At 42.7% G+C, this 27107-nt stretch overlaps 1 protein-coding gene across 2 annotated transcripts; it reads right to left on the reverse strand.

The window, feature by feature from the left end:
• Positions 1 to 4750: 4750 nt before the first annotated feature.
• On the reverse strand, positions 4751 to 26498 carry LOC128214235 (dihydropyrimidine dehydrogenase [NADP(+)]-like). 2 transcript variants are annotated; one of them, XM_052920596.1, is made up of 20 exons: positions 26287 to 26498; positions 17799 to 17909; positions 15539 to 15621; positions 15077 to 15164; positions 13853 to 14014; positions 13338 to 13534; positions 12520 to 12601; positions 12220 to 12307; positions 11664 to 11941; positions 10823 to 11033; positions 10505 to 10689; positions 8466 to 8681; positions 8183 to 8347; positions 7800 to 7868; positions 7388 to 7592; positions 6980 to 7242; positions 6610 to 6789; positions 6225 to 6455; positions 5639 to 5750; positions 4751 to 5314 (listed from the first exon to the last, which is right to left on the reverse strand). In XM_052920596.1, the coding sequence occupies exons 1-20, from the start codon at positions 26323 to 26325 to the stop codon at positions 5178 to 5180; spliced, it is 3102 nt and encodes a 1033-aa protein (XP_052776556.1). In that variant the 5' UTR covers positions 26326 to 26498; the 3' UTR covers positions 4751 to 5177. The 2 variants fall into 2 exon arrangements, with proteins under 2 accessions (XP_052776556.1, XP_052776555.1); XM_052920595.1 differs by lacking the exon at positions 26287 to 26498 and adding an exon at positions 19359 to 19776.
• Between the last annotated feature and the right edge of the window lie 609 nt (positions 26499 to 27107).

Raw genomic sequence — 27107 nt, forward strand, 5'->3', positions numbered from 1 at the left:
AGTTATGCTAAATTTTATTTGGAAATCATTTCCTGTTTAAGACAGAGATGTGTACACACTGTTGCTCATAATGTTATTTTAACCGGAAAAAGGTTTAGATATAAACATAAAAATAAAACCTGAACTCACTGGAAATCGAGTCTTTCAATGCTTAAATTTGAAAAAAAAAATCTAACGGAGGGGACACCCCTCCCCAGCCCACCCATTCCGCGGCCCCAATGTCATTTTCCTTCCTACGCGCCTGGTACAGTGAGTGAATAATGCAGCTCAATGACAGTAGGACATCTCACATTTCACAACTGTGAGCTTGATGTTAAGAGACTGGGTCTTTCATTGCTGAATTCAAAATATTCCCGTGGGAGGGGTATCTCGCCCGGCTCCCAACTCATATAACGTATTGAGACCAAACTGATGAAACACGTTCAAATGTCGACGGCTAACTCGAGTAATTCTGGCGCACTATTAAAATTGGTCAAGGTATGCACTATGCCTGGCATGGCATAAACCGTTTCAACGTACAATTGTGCAGGTATACTGCTGTCATTTCGATTTCAATTATATGTGTTTAGGTCAATATAGTGTTTTTCAAGTACGAAATAACAGGTACCAAAAATCAAAACACCGCACCTCTAGCTGGATTTCAAAAAATACTATCATCAGCGGTCATGGAATGGAATATCTCTGTACCAAATCATTAGTATTTGGTCCATGTTAAGACGCATTTTCGCTGATTGGTCTGCTGCCTAGATCGCCGATAGCCTACTTGAAAGTGTACTGTGCTGTACCATTTTTTTACCTTCATGTGAAGGTTACGATCACCGACAAAACTGATCTTATTGATGTTTATGACGGCAGCTTCCTGAAACTGCACATATGTGTAGAAGGTAATGTGGAGATTGTACAACGACATGCAGACGATTTACCTTGTGTATGTGCATGCTTATAAAGTAGATCTTCAATTCATAATCCACTCTTTATAACTGAGTAAACTATTGCGTCCATGACATTAGCAATAAGTCTTTTTAACAGCGCAGACACCTGGTAGTCTCTTAATATATGCATCATTCAGCAATGGATAAGTCATGTGACCTCATATCCAACATAACTTGAAAATACATGAGAAGTGTTAGGGAAACTTCAGAAAAAAACATGACGATGGTGACATCAGTTTGAAACATTAAAAGTTCATGTTCACTAAATCAAATGTGAAAACGGCTCTACCAACATACCCGAGTGTTACAATGCCGTGACCCGTCGGAGATTTTCAAGGAAATATAATCGACAAAGCACATATGGTGAGACTAGATCAATTGTTAAAATGTTAGCAAGTTGGAACACAGTTTTAAATATACATGTAAGTAAAACAAACAATTATTGGACTTGTACTGACGTTTTACCACGGACTGTTTGAAAAAATCAAGATCAGGGATAGTGGCGATGTTACCAATTATATAAGATAGTTCCAGAGAGGGTCATACTGGGGAGTTTGAGATATTGACAGTACAAGATGGACGACTTGTACCTGACTTGTAAAACCATATATTAAAATTCGACATCTTATTTCAATGTTCCAGATACCCCAAGTCTGTTATTTTGGCATGGACGTGATTATCAGTATCTTCCATGGCTGAGAGTGTAAGATAGGTCTATCCCGACCCGATCGCAGGGTGTTTTGCGGAAACGAGGTTTACCGATTATCCGCACACTGCGCGAGGGTTGGGATGAACCTATCTTACACGAGCGGCTAAGGAAGATGCTTTTTCTCTCACCTCAGTTAAACAACATTGTGTAAAAATGTATTTTTTGCTGGAACTCTTTTGTGCGTAGTGAAAATAAATGCGTATGGATATTTGATAATTCGTGGTTGTCATGGATATGCTCGCAGTGATTCAGGTTTTGTTACTAGTCAAATCGGTCTTTATATAGTTCGGAGGAGAGTGGAGCATTATTTCTTGAAATATGCGTGAACACTTTTTTTATGGTGACATTTGAAGCGAGAAATAGTTAATTAGCATTCTAAATATTGCCACAAGACAAGGTTTCTATGATGCTACAGAAGTCTTCTGTCTTCAACAAGGGAGGTAATTACAATGTGGCGACAATTAAAAAGGAGTTCCATACGGGCATTTTATCTTCGCCCGTGGGCAAGATAAGAATTTCTAGCATGGTTAAATTATTGGATCTACTTATCTGAGGTGTGAGAAAAGCTTATCCAGCGTATTTCTACTTCTGTGTTTTCCCTTTTCAACCCTGCTTCATATACATATCTATTTCTATATGGCCATTGTTCTTGTAACTTCTATTACATTAGATATACTGTTTGCTTAACGGCTTACAAAAGCCATCTAGTCAATAAACTCTTATTGATTGTCTGGTTTCTCTTTTTAACTAGAAAGAAGCTTATCGATTCTCATATTTTGTTCCTGGTTGATGTGGATTTCACATTTTATTGCCATTTCAATCTTCATCGCGTACTAAAAAATCTTAAAAGTTCTTTTTAATTTAACCAGGTACATATAACTCAAACAATTCTTTTCTTAGTCACATGTATTAGAAATCACATGCTAGCCATAAAAGTATTTCAGCATTTAACAACATCTTTTGTTTCATCACTCGGAGAACGTGAACTAAGGTAAAACCTTTTGATAATAGTTTTTCAAAGGGAATACTAGCTGGCCATACTGTTTGACGAATGATACGGCCACCCGAATCAAAATATTGTAAAACTATTCTGAAGTCAAGCTATCCGCTTTTGACAAAACATTTTATGACCGGAGGGTAAACCATGCTGAAAATGAACAATAAGGCGCAACGGAAGGTGGACACTACCACACGTGTTTATTTAAATCAGTTTTACAAAAACAACGTTTCAAATCATATTTACAGTGTTTACAAGAAAGACAATCAAAAATTGCAATCTTGCATTGAAAGAGCGATGGCGTTTTAATATACAGTAATGTACTTCAAATCATCCAGTCAAGCATGATAAAAACACTGACTAACGTCCGGAAGTGCCGTGTTTCCGCATGTGACGTCGCCAGTCACGTGCGTTATGTTAGTGACGTCGCAGAAGTCGAGACACAGCCAGACAATAGCAGTTAGGGGTGTCATGATCCCAGGGTTTACGGTCAGCAGCTCGCTCGATCTAATGTATAACATCTTCAGGCTGGACAGGCCGCTAAACGAGGTTGTTTGAAGGCTGGGAACCGGAAGTACTATCCAAAGAGAGACGAGCCCGCCGAACATTAGACCACTTCCCTCTTGAACCCAGGATCCGCTGTTAATGTCAACAGAGATGTTCTGGTTTGTGTAGCCTTCGTATGCCACCAGGGATAGTTTCAATGTGTGTAAGGGGCACTGGGACCAGGGACTCGCGTTGGCAGACGTGTAGTTCCGGCTGAGCACATGCGTGGCTTCCGCCTCCTCCATCCTGTAGTGGAATTCGGGATCTGTTAACGGCGGGTTGTGGGCAAGCACGTGCAAGTAAGGTGCCCCAAGTGAGCACCGGATGTTGGCGGCAAAGAAGAACACAACGCACAGTCCAGTGAAATGACCACACGGCCACCGACACCGGTATCTTTCCTCCATTATGTGCCAAATTTTACTGGTAAGCTTCACTGAATATACAAATCATGTCACTTATACACCATGCACCTGTATTTCTAACTGAGTGTCACTAAAATGATTTAATCACGCAGTAAACAGCACTATATTTGATTGTTTTGAATTCAGAAGCCAAGTTATCGAATAAATTTTATCTGCTACTTATATTAATTACGGAATTTGATGCCAGTTTATTACTGAATGCGATTGAATGAAGGGCTATTATATTCTTCAAAATGTAAATGCAGGCGCGGCATTCAGCGAGTCCTTCAATTAATCGATCATTATAATCATCAGGACGTAGTTCGACATTTGAGCCGTAATCGAAATAATTGATCAAAATTGCCGTCCTGGGGACATAATGGTTTAAATTGAATTGAATTTTATTATTTTTAAAGAAGAATAAATACTGGTTCTAACATGAGCTTGCTGTTTCGTTTTTACTTATCATTATAACGTTATGCATTGTATTTTCATAGTAAACTACCAGAGCATCCAAGTTAAACAGTTAAATATGTAACCATTTAAATTAATACAAAGTATTAAAGGTTCAAATATAATATTCCGCAACGGATCGTTAATGAATGACCATTATTTTGCTAATTGAATAACCGTCCGTGAACTGTTTAAAGACATTTGTTAGAACAATTATTTTATAATGATGCCTTTAAGGCTGTTTTTGTACACGTACGTATCAAGTATTTTTTTTTTTAAAGTACCTACCTGCTTCTTCCATATTTGGGTGCTCAGAAGGCAATCCCATGTTTAAACACTGTCTCGAGTGTGTTGAATGTGCCGCGCAACGAGGACAATGATAAGGCTCGAGCAAATATTTATTTTCCCTGATCGCACAGGGTCCAATGTTTGAATATCTTTTATATTTTCATATGGAAGGTTGTACATGGGGCTAGATAGTCCTATCGAAACCTCTTATCCTGGCGAGGATTCGATAAGTTCAATAATGTGTAGGCCTTCTTTAGCATGTTCAATACGATGCACATATTTAATCATCATGATCAGCAGCAGCAGCAGCAACAGTAGTAGTAGCAGCGTAATCATAATTTATTTTATTTTGTAGATTATTTATTACAAACTCATAAATGCACTTTTAAGCTTATATAGTTTAAGTAAAGAACTACAAAATATAAATAGTTTATGCGATTGTATTGTGTACTTGTATACAATATATTACAATTTATTTAGACAATTCTGACTAAATGCAGTTGCAATTCTACTACGTAACCAGTCACTTAAAACACACACCTAGAACCCACTAAAGAAATATATGGCGCATAAGTGATGGCAAAATATGTATGTTATTGAAATCTAATCGCATGCTAAATACATACTTCAAAATACAGCAACAATATAAATATACATGATTAGATAGAATGGACAGGGTAATTCATTTTTCAACATACATTTAACGAATAAACTAAATACTAGAACGACTATCAACATTGATTCACAGCAACATATTTGGGCAAGTCTTGAACATTAACGGGGAACATATCCGCGTGCCGTTCACCAGCGCCGTCCATCAGTGTGCGGCGGGCTCGGTTCCCGGTGTCGCCTCAATTCGTAGTGAGGATGATGTTTGCCTCGGACGGCTTTCGGAGCGGAAGTCCCCGCTTTGGAACGTACGGCGTCGTCCTGGTAACCATCTTTATACAATCGATAATTGGACAGACGGACAGACACAGCGTGCAACCTGAAACATATACACGTGAACTAACCCTGAATAACTTTCATCTTGGAGCTCAGTAAAATAACAAGTTAAAGCATGTTCACTAATTTAAAACAGACATTGTTAAATGAAGTCATGAACAAGCTTAATAAAACAACTGATTATGCTCATGTGTGTTTGGTGTGTAACGTGATCATGTTGATTTAAAGAAAAATTTAATATACAACATCTAAATCTTATCCCAAATCTATATTGCAACTATCCACTATATGAGATGAGTTTAAATGCCTAGAGTTTTAACCAAAACATTAGTCAGATACCACCGCAACAAGTGGAAACTATGCGTACCTGTGCAGTCCGCGTTGACCTTAGGCAAATGAGTTTCCGGGTCAAACACGATGGCCTGGTAGCCGGAGTCGTTACACGTCATGTAACACTTGCCACAGTTGATACACATGTCCTGTAACGTAAAGGGTTTGTAAATGGTATTTTACTTTGTTGCCTTCTGTAACATACCATGCATATCTTTTGTTCTAAAAATATATAGAACAGGTATGTTTGGTAAGCCCCAAGAAATATATGCCGTAAATCACTGGTACACATGTTATAAAACCATATTTAAATGGGAGAGTATTCCCCTGCGTCCACAACATGCCAGCACTGCACTTCATTCATTATCTTGCTACGCCCTTGGCACAGCGTGAATATCTTTACCAGCGGAGAAGTTTTTCGCTTCATCTGCAAACATTCATGTGGAACAATCTTATTATTTTAAGGTATCCTTAATAACATGTCTTGAGAAAGAGTTTGATAATCGTCAATAAAAACTGTTCGCTTGATTCAGCATCTGCACTCATATCATATATATAGTGAAAAACTGATCGATAATAGACTCTTTAGTGCTAGTGCGGGTATGACATGTAAGTTATCTCACCTCGTCAATGAGGGCGACCACCTGCTCCCGGTTGTTCAAGTCGCCATAGGAGCCGATCATATCCAGCGCTCGTCCTATCACGTCCTTGACGGAGGGTACTTGTTTTCCCGGCTGAAGGGGCGGACGGATGGCGGCTGGCTTGTTCTCCTCGGCCAGCAGGTCCGCCTTCCGATAGTGGGCATCCACAATTGCCGTCCGCTTTTCTTGGTAAGGTCCGAACGACGGCAAGCCCTTGAAAATGTAGGATATATTTCATTATGTGACCCTTTCATTGCTCTAAGAATTATGTACACGTATGATTGTAAGATATAACTATTGTACACAAATTGAAATTCTCAGCACTGATGCGATGATAAAAGAATAAACCAGCTGCAGTGTGACTGACCTTGCCGACAATTTCCTGTAGCCGGGGGACAGGTTTCCCCTGCTGGTGTTTGGGAGTGGGCGGGCTTTGTCCGTCCCAGTCCGCGAGGCCCTCGACAGCCCGGATGTAGAGCAGTGCCTTTAGGCCCGTCACATAATCGTCGATCAACGTGAAATCCTGGTTCTGGACAGCGCTACATACCTAAGACAGGTAATGATAGACTTAATACTTAAATGTTGTTTGCTAGGTGTATTGACTGTTAATAATGGAACGGAAAACATCTGCATAGCTTTATACAGCTTTTCTCTTACAGATATCAAACCATGCACAAGAAAACATTTTAAAGCATTTAAAAATTGGCAATGTATGAAGGTAACTGCGGTAAACATACCTGCAGTACAGATGCTCCTGCATAAAGGAATTGCATGCCTGCTTCCGCCGAGTCAATACCGCCCGTAGCCAGGATGGGGAATCCTGGAAGTGCGTTTGCGATGGCCGAAACGGCACGCAAAGCGATGGGCCGGATAGCATTTCCGGAGACGCCTCCATATGTTGTTCGCTTACTCTTTCCGACGTTTGGCCAAGCTTCGCCCTGACCCTTGAGACCCATAAGACCAGACACGGTGTTGGTGGCCGTCACCCCATCAGCTTTACCTGATATTAAGTTAATATTATGGAAATCATTTTTATTTCATCGAACTCCATTAAGCACAGTCAGTACTTTACAAATGTTGCAACACGAAAATCAATTGAACTACATGTTGTACCAATTAAAATACCGTCTAAAATAGTAACTCACCCTCCTGCGCGGCCTTGGCGATGGTGATTATATTGGTAACGTTGGGAGTCAGCTTGGCGAAGAAGGGGATCTTGACGGCGGCGCGGACCCAGCGGCATATGTTGCGGACGAGCTCCGGGTCCTGGCCACATGCCAGCCCCATTCCCCGCTCACCCATCCCGTGGGGACACGACAGATTCAGCTCTAGAGCGTCCGCACCCGCTTTCTATTAGGGTTAAATGTATGGAAGACATGAACTATGAAATAAGTGAAGAGGTAAAAAGTTCGACTAAGACTCCCTTTACGTATGCCCCTAAGTATTCTTCATTATTTTATGTATTGACACAGACAACGTGGATAAATTTTTGATTCGGTGATATGGAAAAAAGTAATTAGTAAAAGTAAATATCATCCGAGTGTTTACTGTACGCACCTCAGCCATGATGGCAAGGTCGGTCCAGTCCTCCTTGCTGAAGCTGCACATGATGCTGGCGATCAGGATCTGGAACGGGACACAGAGATGAAAGAGGTCAATAATAACAACAAACCATGATAAAGCGCCGAAGCTGACATTCAGCGAACTGGCTCTTTGGAACTGACAGTGTTTAAATCATTTATTCATTTAATCTATAAATGTCAAGCGCTGAAATATGTTTTCAGAGGTGGCGATGACAATGGTGATTAACGTTAATGTTGATGAAAGTATAATCAGTATAATTATGAAAATGAACAGAGAACAGAAATGTCAAGGTATGGGCCTATTTTCCCTTAAATCATGTTTACAAAATACAGACTGGCCAATCAGTGCCAATGTACCTTTTCAGGGAAGTCCCGCTTGAGTTCGGTGATGCTCTGGCACCAGTACTCGGCGGTCTTCTCGCTGATGAGCTCGATATTGAGGAAGGCACCCTGGCCTGGCCCGTACATGTTACCGGAAGTGGTTCCCCGCACAATCCGCGGAGACACGTTTGTCACCAGGTCCTGCAAGGAAGGGGAGGAAGAAAGTGTTGCAATATTCAATGTCTACAGTAAACCTAAAGCGATATCAGTGTACCAAACAATATATGTATGTATTCTAAATCATTCAGCAAGACCCGACCTTATCAAGTGCAAATGTCTTGGTGAGCGCGAAGCCCCATCCCTGCTCAAAACCGCGGCGGATCATGGCGCTGCTGGTTGTGGGCGGGGCAGACGCGAGACCGAAGGGGTTGGGAAACCGCAGGCCGCATAGGTCTACGCTCACATCCACCGTGTCGATAGGCGTGAAGAACCGAGGCAGCGAGGGTGTCGCAGACACGGACTGGTTGTCCAGAGACTGAAACATACGAAACCACTTTATTAATACATACATATTCCATCGCTCAAAAAAACAGGAATGCGGAACCCATTTACGTTAGTAATCAATAATGTTTGCAAATACATGTTCTATGCCTAGTTTTCATCTAAACAGAATATACAATGAAACTAGCGACACTATCAAAATAAATAAATGCAACTGTACTAGAAGCCCGATACCTGCAAGTATTTGTACTTGTATTTGTGTATGGATTAGAAGAGGCCTGTTACTTGCAGGTATTCGTGTGCATGCTAGGAGGCCCGTTACTTGTAGGTTTTTGTGTGCTTGCCAGGAGGCCAGATTCCTGAAGGTATTTGTGTATGGACCAGAAGAGGCCCGTTACCTGCAGGTATTCGTGTGCTTGCCAGGAGGCCCGTTACCTGCAGGTATTTGTGTGCTTGCCAGGAGGCCCGATTCCTGAAGGTATTTGTGTATGGGCCAGAAGTGGCCCGTTACCTGCAGTTATTTGTGTGCAAGTGCCAGGAGGCCCGTTACCTGCAGGTATTTGTGTGCTTACCAAGAGACCCGTTACTTGCAGTTATTTGTGTGCTTGACAAGAGGCCCTTTACCTGCAGGCATTTGTGTGTAAGTGCCAGGAGGCCCGTCACTTGGAGGTATTTGTGTGCAAGTGCAAGGAGGCCCGTTACCTGCAGGTATTTGTGTGCAAGTGCCAGGAGGCCCGTTACCTGCAGGTATTTGTGTGCAAGTGCCAGGAGGCTCGTTACCTGCAGGTATTTGTGTGCAAGTGCCAGGAGGCCCGTTACCTGCAGGTATTTGTGTGCAAGTGCCAGGAGGCCCGTTACCTGCAGGTATTTGTGTGCTTGCCAAGAGGACCGTTACCTGAAGGTATTTGTGTGCAAGTGCAAGGAGGCCCGTTACCTGCAGGTATTTATGTGCTTGCCAAGACGACCGTTACCTGAAGGTATTTGTGTGCAAGTGCCAGGAGGCCCGTTACCTGCAGGTATTTGTGTGCAAGTGCCGGGAGGCCCGCTACCTGCAGGTATTTGTGCAAGTGCCAGGAGGCCCGTTACCTGCAGGTATTTGTGCAAGTGCCAGGAGGCCCGGTACCTGCAGGTATTTGTGTGCAAGTGCAAGGAGGCCCGGTACCTGCAGGTATTTGTGTGCAAGTGCCAGGAGGCCCGGTACCTGCAGGTATTTGTGTGCAAGTGCCAGGAGGCCCGTTACCTGCAGGTATTTGTGTGCAAGTGCCAGGAGGCCCGGTACCTGCAGGTATTTGTGTGCAAGTGCCAGGAGGCCCGGTACCTGCAGGTATTTGTGTGCAAGTGCCAGGAGGCCCGTTACCTGCAGGTATTTGTGTGCAAGTGCCAGGAGGCCCGGTACCTGCAGGTATTTGTGTGCAAGTGCCAGGAGGCCCGGTACCTGCAGGTATTTGTGTGCAAGTGCCAGGAGGCCCGGTACCTGCAGGTATTTGTGTGCAAGTGCAAGGGGACCCGTTACCTGCAGGTATTTGTGTGCTTGCCAAGAGGACCGTTACCTGAAGGTATTTGTGCATGTGCCAGGAGGCCCGTTACCTGCAGGTATTTGTGTGCAAGTGCCAGGAGGCTCGTTACCTGCAGGTATTTGTGTGCAAGTGCCAGGAGGCCCGTTACCTGCAGGTATTTGTGTGCAAGTGCAAGGAGGCCCGTTACCTGCAGGTATTTGTGTGCTTGCCAAGAGGACCGTTACCTGAAGGTATTTGTGCATGTGCCAGGAGGCCCATTACTTGCAGGTATTCAGTGTGTGCAAGTGCCAGGAGGCCCTTTTCCTGTAGGTATTTGTGCAAGTGCCAGGAGGCCCGTTACCTGTAGGTATTTGTGCAAGTGCCAGGAAGCCTGTTTGCCGTCGTTGACGCTCTCCACGGTTGTCTGGGCGACGCCCGCAATGTCGCCCCCGCAGAAGACCCACGGCTCACTGGTCCCCATCGTCTCTGTATCCACTTCCGGTGTCCCCCATCGCGTCAGCTTTACCGGCGACATCGCATCTTTTACTGACAATACATGAACAGATAACTTGGTCAAAGTATTTGCAACCATAACTTTCGTTCACATATCGTCGACACGAAACATTACATGGTTGTTTTTTGGTTAATTTGACATAAGGTAACAAACAATAAAACTTACGATCTTGGTCGGTGAGCCCCGAGCCGAAGGCGGAAATAATATAGTCCACCTTGATGCGGATCATCTGCTCGTCATCCTCCACCCACTCGCCGTCGTCCGTTTGCTCGCTGCGTGCGCACTCCAGACCCGATATCCGCCCGTTGCTCATGAGCACCTTGCGGGGTGCCAGGAAGGGCAGGAACTCGCATTTCTCATCCTTGGCCAGGTCCATCTGAGACAACAATTCCGTTTGTTTGAGAAATTAATAGAATGCCTTGAACACTACTTTTACATAAAAACAAGAGCGCCAACAATCACAAAATACGCCCGTTCTAACTTTAAGGCACCCATTTTTATGATGATTGGACAAAGGATTCTAAAATTATTGATCGGACATTTATATAATGAAAGGGCAATAACTCTTGAGTGACAAGAGCAAAACGAATGTTATGCTTTTACACATTCTGACCAAATTTGGTGGTGATTGGACAAAGGCTTCTAAAATTATTGAGCGGACAATACAAATTTAAAGTAATTTATATAATTAAAGGTCAATAACTCTTAAGTAACTACAGCGATATGGCTTGTTTTCAAATTTATCCGAGATATTGTGCCCAGATATTGTCTGCCTAAATTTGGAGATGATTGGACGAAGGGCAACGAAATGTATTGATCGGACGAGACTGAATTGAAGTAATTTCTATCATTTAAAGGTCAATCACTCTCGAGTGACTAGAGGGATATGGCTGGTTATCGAACTTGTTCAGATAGTATGCCAAATCCACATTCACCCCAAGTTAGGTGATGATTGGACAAAGGCCATATAGTTATTGTTTGGACAATGTACTGAACGCCGACCAACCTCCTCAGGCACGGCCCGGATGTTTGTGAAGCCCTTCCGGAAGACGACAAAAACACGGCGGGCGCCACAACGCAGAGCGGAAGTAGCACAGTCGAAGGCGGTGTCGCCAGCACCTAGGACGACGACGCGGCCTGAGAGGGCCGGAAGCTGTGACTTGCAGGCGCACATGCCGGCCTTGCTGGCCTTAGAGACGCGCGGCAGGAAATTCTTGGACGTGTAGAAGCCCATTTCTTCCGTGAGATTCTCGAAGATCGGGATAATATTCGGGTTAGGGTGGCCTGGTGTAGATACAAGCCGGAGTCAGGTCCAATATATACCGAATGCTTTATTTTCAAAGGAACGGTTTACAATCAGACTGGTACAGAGCGATCGCATTGGATAGCATTAAGCTTAATGTACGTAATATGTCACCAGAGCGCTAGCATGATGCTGTACATACATTTTTTTATATTACAATCAGTTCAATGTGTCCTTAAAGTAAGTTCATATTAACATATAACTGTAAATGCTACATGGTTACAGTGGACTTTATATCCACGTAGTACAATACTCGTACCGATGCCGATAAAGACGGCCTTGTAGCCGTCGTCCCGGAGCTTGTTCAGCGTCAGATCCTTCGTACTCAGCGCGCGGCCCGTCTCCACCTGTGTGAAAGGAAGACATGGTGATCTTACCATTATGTGTTAGTGCATCTCATGTATTACAACATTCTTGTTTCATTCTATACGAGTTAAATAAAATTTGAAAAGGGGAAAAAGTATCGAAACAACTGAACACGGGCCGTTAAAAGTCTACAAAAGGAGCTTCAATAACAGATACATTTTTTTTAGCTAGACCATTATTTGACCTCACTGACCTTGACCCCAAGGTCCTTCATAAGCTGAACCTCAAAGTCCACCACACTGTATGGCAATCTGTACTGCGGAATCTCAGACGAGCTGTAACATAAAGGCATGTCATTTAATCTGAACACAACTTTCATAAAAGCTGAAATGATTACGATGATGGCATGTAATGGGATTCATTTATGTCAAGCGATAAATGATACAATTTTCTCTCCATTGTGTCAAATATATTTCGAAAAAGAAAAGTTCAGATCGGTCATACAAACAAAAGGGTCGCACAGCGAATACAAACGCACGTTGGTTATTTTTCAATAGTTTAATAACAAGTGCGCCAACAATCGCAAATAAGTCCCGTCCTATTTTTAGGACAAGCTTGATGATAAGAAATAGGATAACCAGTTATAATGTTATTGATCGGGAAATACAAAGTGTAGGTTATATCTATGCCATTACACATTCTGATGAAAGGTATTAATCGGACAACATTCCGGACGCCGCCCACCCGAAACCCATACGCCGCAGGTGAAATTACAATGAATAATTGAAGGGAAAAATAAAACATAGTTTTCTACATGTACCTTGCTGTACACGACCGTATTGCATCTGGTGTACCAAGTCTCATTAAAATATCATAAATATTTTATGAATTATGACCCTGCTACAACTCTGGCCAATGCTTTGGCATTAACTCGACATTTTTTTATAAAAAAAACCAGACGAATTAAACAAAAATACTATTTCAAACAGTTCTTAACGATCAGCTAATGTATTTAGTGGTCGAACATGAAGGCATCATACAGTGTGGTTTAAAAACTCTATAATGTCTTACCTAAGGCCACCAATGTAAGTTTCCCGTTCAAATACAGTGAGGTCAGAGTAGCCGAGGCGGGCAAGGAACGTGGCGCAGCTGATGGACGCCGGGCCGCATCCGAGCAGCGCCACCTTGTTCCGGTAGCTGGATGGAAGCTCTTCCGTGGGAGGCAGGCTCGGGTCCCGGATCTGAGGTATTCTCATCTCCTTGAATATCTGCAATACGGAAATATCTTCATTGGCGGTATACGTACTGACATAATATTTAGCTATCTAATATTTAGATGATAGACTTACTGGAATTTGCAAACTGACTTAAAGTTCGATTTCGAATTATTTATACATTTTAAAACCCGTATTTAAAACGAAATAATGGCAAAAACACGAAATTTAGCACAACTGCATGTACTTGGATATGGTCTGAAAAGAGTTGTAAAAGTTCCCTTAGCCGACAGTGGCGAAAAAACACATCTTTTATCCAATCGTTAAAACTGAAATATGTCCCAGATGAGCAGTGTGTTCCATGCGGCTCACCTCTGTAGCGAACTGTTGGAGGCCGCCGATGTTGATGGGCCCTTCCTCGGACGCGTACAGGTTACAGCCGCCCACACACAAGTCGCTGGTCGGGCACACCATCCCACATGTCAGACCCAGTGGGTTATCAGAGAATATCGCCTTTGCGGAACCATAGTAGTTCTGAAAGGAAAACATATGATAGAAAACATATAAACTGGGGTTCAAACAGGTAGTTTAAATTCATATTTTACTTCACTTATTTTTTGAAAGCTATTATAGATAACGCTGACTTCCTGCAAAACCGTCAACTGTGTATATTAAACTTTCACAAGCAAATGTCACAATAAAGTATTTAGTGTCATGGTCTGATTCAAATAGGATCACAAGTAATGGCATCACTTATCATTCTAGTGTACTACAGCAAATGGAAGGCTTCGTTCGAACTGCTCCCTCACCTTTATATTTACTTAAAAAACAAAACAAAAACACACACGAATGAAGTCCTTCTCTTAGCCGGCAATATGAGTGCCTTATTTCATATGTTTGGGAATGGAGTACCTTGTTTTTGATGTTTGTGGCATCAGTACCTTGTTTTAGATGTTTGTGGTATCGGTATCTTGGTTCAGATGTTTGTGGTATCAGTACCTTGTTTAAGATGTTTGTGGTATTAGTACTTTGTTTTAGATGTTTGTGGTATCAGTACTTTGTTTTAGATGACTGTGGTATCAGTACCGTGTTTTAGATGTTTGTGGTATCGGTTCCTTGTTTCTTGGAGTACCTTGGTTCAGATGTTTGTGGCTTCAGTACCGTGTTTGAGTTGTTTGTGATTGAAGTACCTTGTTTCAGATGTTTGTGGTATCAGTACCTTGTTTCAGTTGTTTGTGACTGGAGTACCTTGTTTCAGATGTTTGTGGTTTCAGTATCTTGTTTCAGATGTTTGTGGTATCAGTACCTTGTTTCAGTTGTTTGTGACTAGAGTACCTTGTTTCAGATGTTTGTGGTATCAGTACCGTGTTTCAGTTGTTTGTGACTGGAGTACCTTGTTTCAGTTGTTTGTGATTAGAGTACCTTGTTTCAGATGTTTGTGGTATCAGTACCGTGTTTCAGTTGTTTGTGGTTTCAGTATCTTGTTTCAAATGTTTGTGATTGGAGTACCTTGTTTTGGATGTTTGTGGTTTCAGAACATTGTTTGAGATGTTCGTGATTCGAGTACCTTGTTTTAAATGTGTGTGAATTCAGTACCTTGTTTGAGATGTTTGTGATAAAAGCCTTGATGTCCAGTTGGGTGGGGCAGCTCTTCTGGCACGGGGCGTCCGCGCACTTCAGACATCTGTGTTCAAATAAAGATGGCGGTTACTACGGCAACATGGGGCAGTGGAGTCACAGTTAAGAAAGCAACACAATAACTGTCTGAATTTCAAATATTTGAATGGAAACATCGTTTAGATAGTTTCAAATGTCATTATTTGCCCGAAGACTGTTGTTGGAGAACCCGAGCTAATGGTCGGTTGCTCAATTTTCATTAACCGAGTCGTTTATAGAATTAATAAGGAGTACTAATAAATACCACTTGTAACTGTCCTGTTAGCTTTTGTAGTATAAACCTAGAATGGACAAAAAAACAGCGGAGCAACTTGCCAAAACTACATTCACAGCCCCGAGACTAGACACTACCTATGTGGTATGCGCGTGGCCTACACGTACCTGGCTGCCTCGCGGAGGGCGGCCCGCTCGCTGAGCGTCGTGTGCTTGATGTCATCAAAGTTGTTCTGCAGGGGCGGGCAGGACTGAAAAGAGGTAGTTTACTGTTACTGGTGAATCATACCTTATTTAATATGGGTCTTCCTATGTTGTGGAAATAAAAGTCACATGTAGATAAAGGATGCCATGACACAAAACATGCGCACTAGTTCTGTGAATGAAATGAAGACAAGTGAAACAAGTATACAACCTCTGACACATTGTTAAATCTAAATCTAAACTAGTGATTTATTGCAATTGCCTTATCTTCAAATTTCTTAACACTAGGACAAGTTTGTAAACTGTTTGTTTATTTTCAGCAGTCCATGTTTTGTTAGCTTTATGGATTTGAATGTACATAAAACTCCCAGCATATCCACTTGAAATGCCAAAATAACCGTCACCATTAGAACAGTATCAGACCCTGGCGGTATTTCGGAACCTATGCAACATTTCTATAGCGTACATCTACAGCGCCAACATAGATGGTGTGTATGCTAAATACACGGTCATACACGTCTTGTTTGTACTGTTCTGAATTGACTGAAGTACCTAATACTACTGTCCTTTACAAGTGTCAAGGGACCCAGGTAGCAGGAGGTTCTCGAACCAAGACCTCACAGGTCAGAGACGGACACCTTTAGCAATAGCCTATTCACACGCTCGCCTGTCACTTTATTAAGCAAATCATACCATGATGGTCATTGAGGCGTGGTGCAATACTAATAACATAAGCAAAGTATCAGACGCCAATTATGCAGCACCATGGGTGCGTCATATTTATATTGGTTGTAGCAAAACCAACACTCAATTTTAAATAAAACCTGAGCTCTCATGGAGTAAGGGCACATGTCCTTGCCAATTCGGTTATCAGTAAGTACAAACACAGTTACTTAAACAAAACGTTATAAAACAAGAATTTAAATTAGGTCAAGCATTGATAAATGTAGGATAAGAATATTATGCAGGTAGAAAATACGCATAATCAGCGTGCATTAATACAGTCTAAGCTACAGTTACTTTCTCATCATATTACAATATCAATGAAAGGCCGCAATTTGTCCTGATCTGCCCGCTCTTTTATTGCAAAACTGCATTAATGTTACAAATCTGTTCACTCCTACGCACAGGGTACAGAAGGTAGAAAATTAAGCTCTCTATGAGCTTATCAAATAATGCTCAGACTGAGCCAATTTCTGACCACTCTGCGCAAGAGTGTGATCGCTTGCTACACTCAACAAACACGGTTCGTGACCTTTTAAATGGATCTAATTAATGGATCTAAATAATGGATCTAATTAATGGATCTAATTAATGGATCTAAATAATGGATCTAATTAAAGCGAAGGTTATTATAGCGACACTCATCGCTGATTCGATGTTTTGTTCTCATCGTATACTTATACAGTGAGGGCTCAAAATTTATTTCGGCCTAGATACTTCAATTTCACTTATTACGAATATAAGCAATACTTCAGCTCCATGTTGTTCCAGAAGCCAGTTTCAATTATTGGATGTTTATAAGCCATATAGTTGTTTATTTTGCCTTATACTGGTATTGTCATTCATAAAAGAGATGTTCACATGCAGACTAAGCTGATTTACATTACTTCATTTTATGCTAATTAAGTTCATTTACAATTAAAATCAATTAAATGTATAATTATATCATTATTACCTGAATCAATGTTATTTACTATATTTGTACATTTAAAGTTACTTTATTTACATGTTTTATTCGATAAAAAAGTCTAATGTCATATTTCTTGTGATTATCGTTGCTTCTAAATCGTTTCAATAAACAATCGCACTCGTGACCAACGAACAGGAAATGTGTGCTTCATTCTGAATTAGTGTGATTAACTATGTTTGTACATGGGAATTCATCATATTTATATAGTATATGCTTGCAATGCATGTAGAACTGAAAACTCATTTTTGCCATACTTATTGTGATCATCATTTACCGATACGGTCACCTCTGGTTTATTGTACCTATTATGGTAAGATTCATATCAAACATATAAACTGCCGATATCTTGTAACGTTGGTAACAAAGTCGTCTGACTAAATAATTATATGCATGGCGGGTTAGTTCATTTCTCATTTAATAAGAAACTAATGATCGAGCAGCACTCTGAGCGCTTGTCTCGGGCGCGTGAGCTGCAGCATTCAGAGCGCCTGCATGTGTCGGGCGCCTGATCTGTGTCATTGAGACCCTTACCGAACATCCTTTTGATGCGTTTCTCTTCCAGTGCTTCTTGTTCTGCTTAGTTTGCGCGCTTGACACGAGGCTGGCGTTCTTCGGCACTCGTGGGTTCAACGCCAGGATATTCTGGAAAAAAATACTGCAAAAATGATAACTATAAATGACCTCCATACAAGACTCCAGCCCATCCAGAGACTCATTGCGCTTGAATCACGCACAAAAATTGCCTCCAAACGACACCGCAGCTGTTCAGACACTCATAGCGCTGTTGTCAAGTACAACATGGCTTCCATGGGAGACCCGAAGGCCGTCCAGAGACTCACTGGGCTTGTGTCACGCACAAAATGGCCTCCATACGAGACCCCAACTGTCCAGACACTCAAAGCGCTGGTGTCGCGTACAAAATGGCCTCTATACGAGACCCCAGCCGTCCAGACACTCAAAGCGCTGGTGTCGCGTACAACATGGTCTCCATGGGAGACCCCCAGGCCGTCCAGAGACTCACTGGGCTTGTGTCACGCACAAAATGGCCTCCATGTGTGGCCCAAGCTATCCAGACACTCATAGCGCTGGTGTCAAGTACAACATGGTATCCATGGGAAACCCCTAGGCCGTCCAGAGACTCACTGGGCTTGTGTCACGCACAAAATGGCCTCCATACGAGACCCCAACTATCCAGACACTCATAGCGCTGGTGTCACGTACAAAATGGCCTCTATACGAGACCCCCAGGCCGTCCAGAGACTCACTGGGCTTGTGTCACGCACAAAATGGCCTCCATACGAAACCCCAACTGTCCAGACACTCAAAGCGCTGGTGTCACGTACAAAATGGCCTCCATACGAGACCCCAACTGTCAAGACACTCAAATCGCTGGTGTCGCGTACAAAATGGCCTCCATACGAGACCCCAACTGTCAAGACACTCAAAGCGCTGGTGTCACGTACAAAATGGCCTCCATACGAGACCCCAACTGTCCAGACACTCAAAGCGCTGGTGTCGCGTACAAAATGGCTCCATACGAAACCCCAACTGTCAAGACACTCAAAGCGCTGGTGTCGCGTACCCAACTGTCCAGACACTCAAAGCGCTGGTGTCACGTACAAAATGGCCTCTATACGAAACCCATAAATGTCCAAACGCTTCTTTCTTTGGGGTCACGTATCAAAATAATGGCTTTTATAAAAGACCCCAGCTGTCCAGACACTCATAGCGTTGTTGTCACAAAAATAGCTGAATATACTGTCAAAGATTATTTGCAACGACCATAATATACTCATATATATTGTCGAGCAATACGATAACTAAATAGAAACTAAAATATCGATAACAAGACAAACATTAGTTTTCGTTGGTAACATAATATACTAGGAAATGTCATACGCTAAATAGGGCGAAGAAGAGTGTAATACGCATTGTTATTAGTTCATCTTCATACAGAAGTGGTATTTAAATCAAAGATGGCCAAGTTATCAGCTTGGGAAAGCACGACTTAACACGGACCAAACCTCAAGGAATTGTGATTAAAATCACCTAATCTGATGCATTTATGCATGCAGTGGTAAGTTCACGTACCTCAATATCCGGCACATCCCTGCTCACCTGTGCTGACATCTCACAGTGAAAGTTATAATCCTCTAAGATTTATTAATTACATACAACTACATACATATCCTGCAAGCATTAAAACGCAGACTTAGCCCAGTTAAGTAAGTTTCGTAAAAACTGTGTCAATCATGTATGTATGTCCACAACAATATCAAAGAGAGTCTGCCAACATTTGATAAGGTCTAACCACTTTTCAATGTGGTTTTAGGCTTGTTGAATACTTCATTTCTACTCTCGTGTACTATCTACTGATAACATTTATATTTAGTGTTCTATAAAGCGGACACGGACATTGAAGTGTAGAGTTGATGTAAACATACCATAAACATGTCTTAACATTTAAATTAACCGTTTGCTTTCCCTAAATGAAAATTACCGCACACAAAAATGACCAACGAGACCAACCACCAACATTAACATTTGTGTAACTTTTGCCAGTTAATTACTGAAATAGCCGACTCATTCAAGGCGATCACCTACATTAAGCCATACTCCTATACACAGAAGCAAACAATCACTTAAATATTTCTGTGTGTAGTGCTGTTTACACGGGGACGCATTGAAAATTGGAATTTACTGTACAATTTACGACTGCAGAAAAATACGAAAATGGGACATCGATTTTGGTTTGTTCGTCCAGGGTTGTCAATAAGTTTTTGTTGAACCGACTGAAACAGAAAAATAGGAGGTCAGCTATGTGGATCCGTCGGCATACTCCACCCCAACCCCCCGGAAAATTTTAAAATTCAGCGCTTCATTTCCTGCATTCTGGGGATTTTTGGGAGAATGGTTAATTAACCCTTTACTTCATAAAAACGCAATTTTACTTATCTATCCATAGCTTCATAGACATATTTATATCGATAGCTTCATAGATACGTAATTCTACGTACTCGTAAAGTAGGGTCATTTATTTTCATATCTGATGCTTGTTTATTTGCTATAAATTCATTTCCATGGAGTCCACAAATACGCCGAATCGTAAGATAATGTTTCAGATTATCGGACATTTTTAACCAGTCAAGCCGATGCTCTAAATATCGCAAGAGATGTTATAGGCGAAAAGGGCCGTTTTTAACGGTCAGGAACATTTATAACCAAAAAACTTGCGATCATTTTTTTTTCCGAATTTGAACCGGCTCAAACTCCATTTGAACCATCCATTTCGGACGGCGGACGGTTCTTATTGACAACCCTGTAATCGTCTAAAGACAATAGAGTTATACCATCATATCGCATACCATTTTAAATGGATTGTTTCTATGTTGAAATAATATGTGTGAAGTTAGCTAAACAAACGACATTTGACATTGGACATTAAAAAATGGAACTCGTGCAGGCAAGACATTGGACATTCGAAATTTGAGAGTCGTGCTGGAACGACATTGGACATTGAAAACTCAAAAATGAAAGTCGTGCTTGCACGACATTGGAAAATGGACATTCAAAAATGAAAGTTGTACCGGCACGACATTGGATACACAATTGAAAGTCGCTAAAGTCGTGCTGGATTGAACATTGGACATTTGGCCCATACGAGACCCCAGCTGTCAAGACACTCATTACCCTGGTGCTACGTACAAAAATGGCATCCATACGAGACCCCAACTGTCAAGACACCTATTGCGCTGGTGATACGTACAAAAATGGCATCCATACGAGACCCCAGCTGTCAAGACACTCACTGCGCTAGTGCTACGTACAAAAATGGCATCCATACGAGACCCCAGCTGTCAAGACACCTATTGCGCTGGTGATACGTACAAAAATGGCATCCATACGAGACCCCAGCTGTCAAAACACTCACTGCGCTGGTGATACGTACAAAAATGGCATCCATACGAGTACCCAGCTGTCAAGACACCTATTGTGCTAGTGATACGTACAAAAATGGCATCCATACGAGTACCCAGCTGTCAAGACACCTATTGCGCTAGTGATACGTACAAAAATGGCATCCATACGAGACACCAGCTGTCAAGACACCTATTGCGCTGGTGATACGTACAAAAATGGCATCCATACGAGTACCCAGCTGTCAAGACACCTATTGCGCTGGTGATACGTACAAAAATGGCATCCATACGAGACCCCAGCTGTCAAGACACCTATTGCGCTGGTGATACGTACAAAAATGGCATCCATACGAGTACCCAGCTGTCAAGACACCTATTGTGCTAGTGATACGTACAAAAATGGCATCCATACGAGACACCAGCTGTCAAGACACCTATTGCGCTGGTGATACGTACAAAAATGGCATCCATACGAGTACCCAGCTGTCAAGACACCTATTGTGCTAGTGATACGTACAAAAATGGCATCCATACGAGACCCCAGCTGTCAAGACACCTATTGCGCTGGTGATACGTACAAAAATGGCATCCATACGAGTAACAAGCTGTCAAGACACCTATTGCGCTGGTGATACGTACAAAAGTTGTCTCCATACGAGTACCCAGCTGTCAAGACACCTATTGTGCTAGTGCTACGTACAAAAATGGCATCCATACGAGTACCCAGCTGTCAAGACACCTATTGCGCTGGTGATACGTACAAAAATGGCATCCATACGAGACCCCAGCTGTCAAGACACCTATTGTGCTAGTGATACGTACAAAAATGGCATCCATACGAGACCCCAGCTGTCAAGACACCTATTGCGCTGGTGATACGTACAAAAATGGCATCCATACGAGTACCCAGCTGTCAAGACACCTATTGCGCTGGTGATACGTACAAAAATGGCATCCATACGAGTACCCAGCTGTCAAGACACCTATTGCGCTGGTGATACGTACAAAAATGGCATCCATACGAGACCCCAGCTGTCAAGACACCTATTGCGCTGGTGATACGTACAAAAATGGCATCCATACGAGTACCCAGCTGTCAAGACACCTATTGCGCTGGTGATACGTACAAAAATGGCATCCATACGAGTACCCAGCTGTCAAGACACCTATTGCGCTGGTGATACGTACAAAAATGACATCCATACGAGACCCCAGCTGTCAAGACACCTATTGCCCTGGTGATACGTACAAAAATGATATCCATACGAGACACCAGCTGTCAAGACACCTATTGCGCTAGTGATACGTACAAAAATGGCATCCATACGAGTACCCAGCTGTCAAGACACCTATTGCGCTAGTGATACGTACAAAAATGGCATCCATACGAGTACCCAGCTGTCAAGACACCTATTGCGCTAGTGATACGTACAAAAATGGCATCCATACGAGACCCCAGCTGTCAAGACACCTATTGCGCTAGTGATACGTACAAAAATGGCATCCATACGAGACCCCAGCTGTCAAGACACCTATTGCGCTGGTGATACGTACAAAAATAGCATCCATACGAGTACCCAGCTGTCAAGACACCTATTGCGCTGGTGATACGTACAAAAATGGCATCCATACGAGTACCAAGCTGTCAAGACACCTATTGTGCTAGTGATACGTACAAAAATGGCATCCATACGAGACCCCAGCTGTCAAGACACCTATTGCGCTGGTGATACGTACAAAAATGGCATCCATACGAGTACCCAGCTGTCAAGACACCTATTGCGCTGGTGATACGTACAAAAATGGCATCCATACGAGACACCAGCTGTCAAGACACCTATTGCGCTAGTGATACGTACAAAAATGGCATCCATACGAGACCCCAGCTGTCAAGACACCTATTGCGCTAGTGATACGTACAAAAATGGCATCCATACGAGTACCCAGCTGTCAAGACACCTATTGCGCTGGTGATACGTACAAAAATGGCATCCATACGAGTACCCAAGCTGTCAAGACACCTATTGCGCTGGTGATACGTACAAAAATGGCATCCATACGAGACACCAGCTGTCAAGACACCTATTGTGCTAGTGATACGTACAAAAATGGCATCCATACGAGACACCAGCTGTCAAGACACCTATTGCGCTGGTGATACGTACAAAAATGGCATCCATACGAGTACCAAGCTGTCAAGACACCTATTGTGCTAGTGATACGTACAAAAATGGCATCCATACGAGACACCAGCTGTCAAGACACCTATTGTGCTAGTGATACGTACAAAAATGGCATCCATACGAGTACCAAGCTGTCAAGACACCTATTGTGCTAGTGATACGTACAAAAATGGCATCCATACGAGACCCCAGCTGTCAAGACACCTATTGCGCTGGTGATACGTACAAAAATGGCATCCATACGAGTACCCAGCTGTCAAGACACCTATTGCGCTGGTGATACGTACAAAAATGGCATCCATACGAGTACCCAGCTGTCAAGACACCTATTGCGCTGGTGATACGTACAAAAATGGCATCCATACGAGTACCCAGCTGTCAAGACACCTATTGTGCTAGTGATACGTACAAAAATGGCATCCATACGAGTACCCAGCTGTCAAGACACCTATTGCGCTGGTGATACGTACAAAAATGGCATCCATACGAGACACCAGCTGTCAAGACACCTATTGTGCTAGTGATACGTACAAAAATGGCATCCATACGAGTACCCAGCTGTCAAGACACCTATTGCGCTGGTGATACGTACAAAAATGGCATCCATACGAGTACCCAGCTGTCAAGACACCTATTGCGCTGGTGATACGTACAAAAATGGCATCCATACGAGACTCCAGCTGTCAAGACACCTATTGTGCTAGTGATACGTACAAAAATGGCATCCATACGAGTACCCAGCTGTCAAGACACCTATTGCGCTGGTGATACGTACAAAAATGGCATCCATACGAGTACCCAGCTGTCAAGACACTCACTGCGCTAGTGATACGTACAAAAATGGCATCCATACGAGTACCCAGCTGTCAAGACACCTATTGCGCTGGTGATACGTACAAAAATGGCATCCATACGAGTACCCAGCTGTCAAGACACCTATTGCGCTGGTGATACGTACAAAAATGGCATCCATACGAGACACCAGCTGTCAAGACACCTATTGTGCTAGTGATACGTACAAAAATGGCATCCATACGAGTACCCAGCTGTCAAGACACCTATTGCGCTGGTGATACGTACAAAAATGGCATCCATACGAGTACCCAGCTGTCAAGACACCTATTGTGCTAGTGATACGTACAAAAATGGCATCCATACGAGACCCCTGCTGTCAAGACACCTATTGCGCTGGTGATACGTACAAAAATTGCCTCCATACGAGACACCAGCTGTCAAGACACCTATTGCGCTGGTGATACGTAAAAAAATTGCCTCCATACGAGACCCCAGCTGTCAAAACACTCACTGCGCTGGTGATACGTACAAAAATTGCCTCCATACGAGTACCCAGCTGTCAAGACACCTATTGCGCTGGTGATACGTACAAAAATGGCATCCATACGAGACCCCAGCTGTCAAAACACTCACTGCGCTGGTGATACGTACAAAAATTGCCTCCATACGAGTACCCAGCTGTCAAGACACCTATTGCGCTGGTGATACGTACAAAAATGGCATCCATACGAGTACCCAGCTGTCAAGACACCTATTGCGCTAGTGATACGTACAAAAATGGCATCCATACGAGACACCAGCTGTCAAGACACCTATTGCGCTAGTGATACGTACAAAAATGGCATCCATACGAGTACCCAGCTGTCAAGACACCTATTGCGCTAGTGATACGTACAAAAATGGCATCCATACGAGTACCCAGCTGTCAAGACACCTATTGCGCTGGTGATACGTACAAAAATGGCATCCATACGAGTACCCAGCTGTCAAGACACCTATTGCGCTGGTGATACGTACAAAAATGGCATCCATACGAGTACCCAGCTGTCAAGACACCTATTGCGCTGGTGATACGTACAAAAATGGCATCCATACGAGACCCCAGCTGTCAAGACACCTATTGCGCTGGTGATACGTACAAAAATGGCATCCATACGAGACCCCAGCTGTCAAGACACCTATTGCGCTGGTGATACGTACAAAAATGGCATCCATACGAGACCCCAGCTGTCAAGACACCTATTGCGCTGGTGATACGTACAAAAATGGCATCCATACGAGTACCCAGCTGTCAAGACACCTATTGCGCTGGTGATACGTACAAAAATGGCATCCATACGAGTACCCAGCTGTCAAGACACCTATTGCGCTGGTGATACGTACAAAAATGGCATCCATACGAGACCCCAGCTGTCAAGACACCTATTGTGCTAGTGATACGTACAAAAATGGCATCCATACGAGTACCCAGCTGTCAAGACACCTATTGCGCTGGTGATACGTACAAAAATGGCATCCATACGAGACCCCAGCTGTCAAGACACCTATTGCGCTGGTGATACGTACAAAAATGGCATCCATACGAGACACCAGCTGTCAAGACACCTATTGTGCTAGTGATACGTACAAAAATGGCATCCATACGAGACCCCAGCTGTCAAGACACCTATTGCGCTGGTGATACGTACAAAAATGGCATCCATACGAGACCCCAGCTGTCAAGACACCTATTGCGCTGGTGATACGTACAAAAATGGCATCCATACGAGACCCCAGCTGTCAAGACACCTATTGCGCTGGTGATACGTACAAAAGTTGTCTCCATACGAGATATGCCGTTTGTCGGGCAAAGCCCATTTGCGTGTATACTCCCTGCGAGTTATGCATTCACTGGAGATGATGCCTATGGTGGTGGTGGTGGTGGTGGTGGTGGTGGTGTTGATGATGATAATGAAGACGAAGACGACGATGATGATGATGATGATGATGATGATGATGATGATGATGATGATGATGATGATGATGATGATGATGCAACTAAACACGTTGCAAACTTCAAGCAACTAAGATTAAAATCACTTAATCTGATGCATTTATGCATGCAGTGGTAAGTTCACGTACCTCAATATCCGGCACATCCCTGCTCACCTGTGCTGACATCTCACAAGTCCCCTCTTCTAAGTTAAATTTATATTACTCGGAGTGTTATTTAAACCCAGACTACAAGTTAAGTTTCGTAAAATTGTATCATTCATGTATGACAATATGTCAACAAGTATCAAACACTAGCCACTTCCTCAATATAGTAATCAATACTACACTCGTGTACTTTCTACTGATGATTCAACCGTCTATAGGGCGCGTTGTAAAGGATTAAAAAAGGAGTATATACATTGACTAGCTTTACCGTTAGTTACTGTGGTATAAAGCATACTTGGATGAAACCATAATTGGATGATAAACAGCTGAGCAGCAAGAAAGTAATTTAAAAACAGTACATTAAAGTATAGAGGTGATGTCAACTAACCATACACTGTTTTATAAAGTTCAGTATGTAAGGACACGGTTATATAAGGAAACATGTATTTCGCTGTCTAATATCTATCTATAGACATTAAGTGTCTATTTATATTTATATGCACGAGGCCTGGAGACAACTCACATTCCAATGAATACGTTTGTCAAGATTTAACACCCTTCAATAACTCCGTATTGCCAGTTGTCTCCGCGAGTGATCTAAGTGGCTCTTTTTAAATCGGGCCGAGTTCAAATCGAACTTTCGCCAGAATCACTAGCGGATCCAGGTTTACCGTCCAAGTTTACTTTTGATTTCAATTTAGGAGAAAATACGCCGAAAATGCACCCTTTGTGTCATCCCATCTCCAGATGCCCCATTGTGTAATCCCATCTCCAGATGCCCCATGGTGCCATCATATCTACAA

This window comes from Mya arenaria, chromosome 13, assembly GCF_026914265.1.
Source record: "Mya arenaria isolate MELC-2E11 chromosome 13, ASM2691426v1".
In the NCBI taxonomy this organism is placed as follows: Eukaryota; Metazoa; Mollusca; class Bivalvia; order Myida; family Myidae; genus Mya; species Mya arenaria.

Bases quoted from the DNA above. Each gene is read 5' to 3' on its own strand.
- LOC128214235 (XM_052920596.1), bottom strand. From the start codon at position 26,325: ATGTCAGCACAGGTGAGCAGGGATGTGCCGGATATTGAG. The intron at 15,165-15,538 runs GTACGTGTAGGC...ATTTGAACACAG, and splicing joins GCCCTCCGCGAGGCAGCCAG to ATGTCTGAAGTGCGCGGACG. The intron at 7,593-7,799 runs GTGCGTACAGTA...TAACCCTAATAG, and splicing joins ACCTTGCCATCATGGCTGAG to AAAGCGGGTGCGGACGCTCT.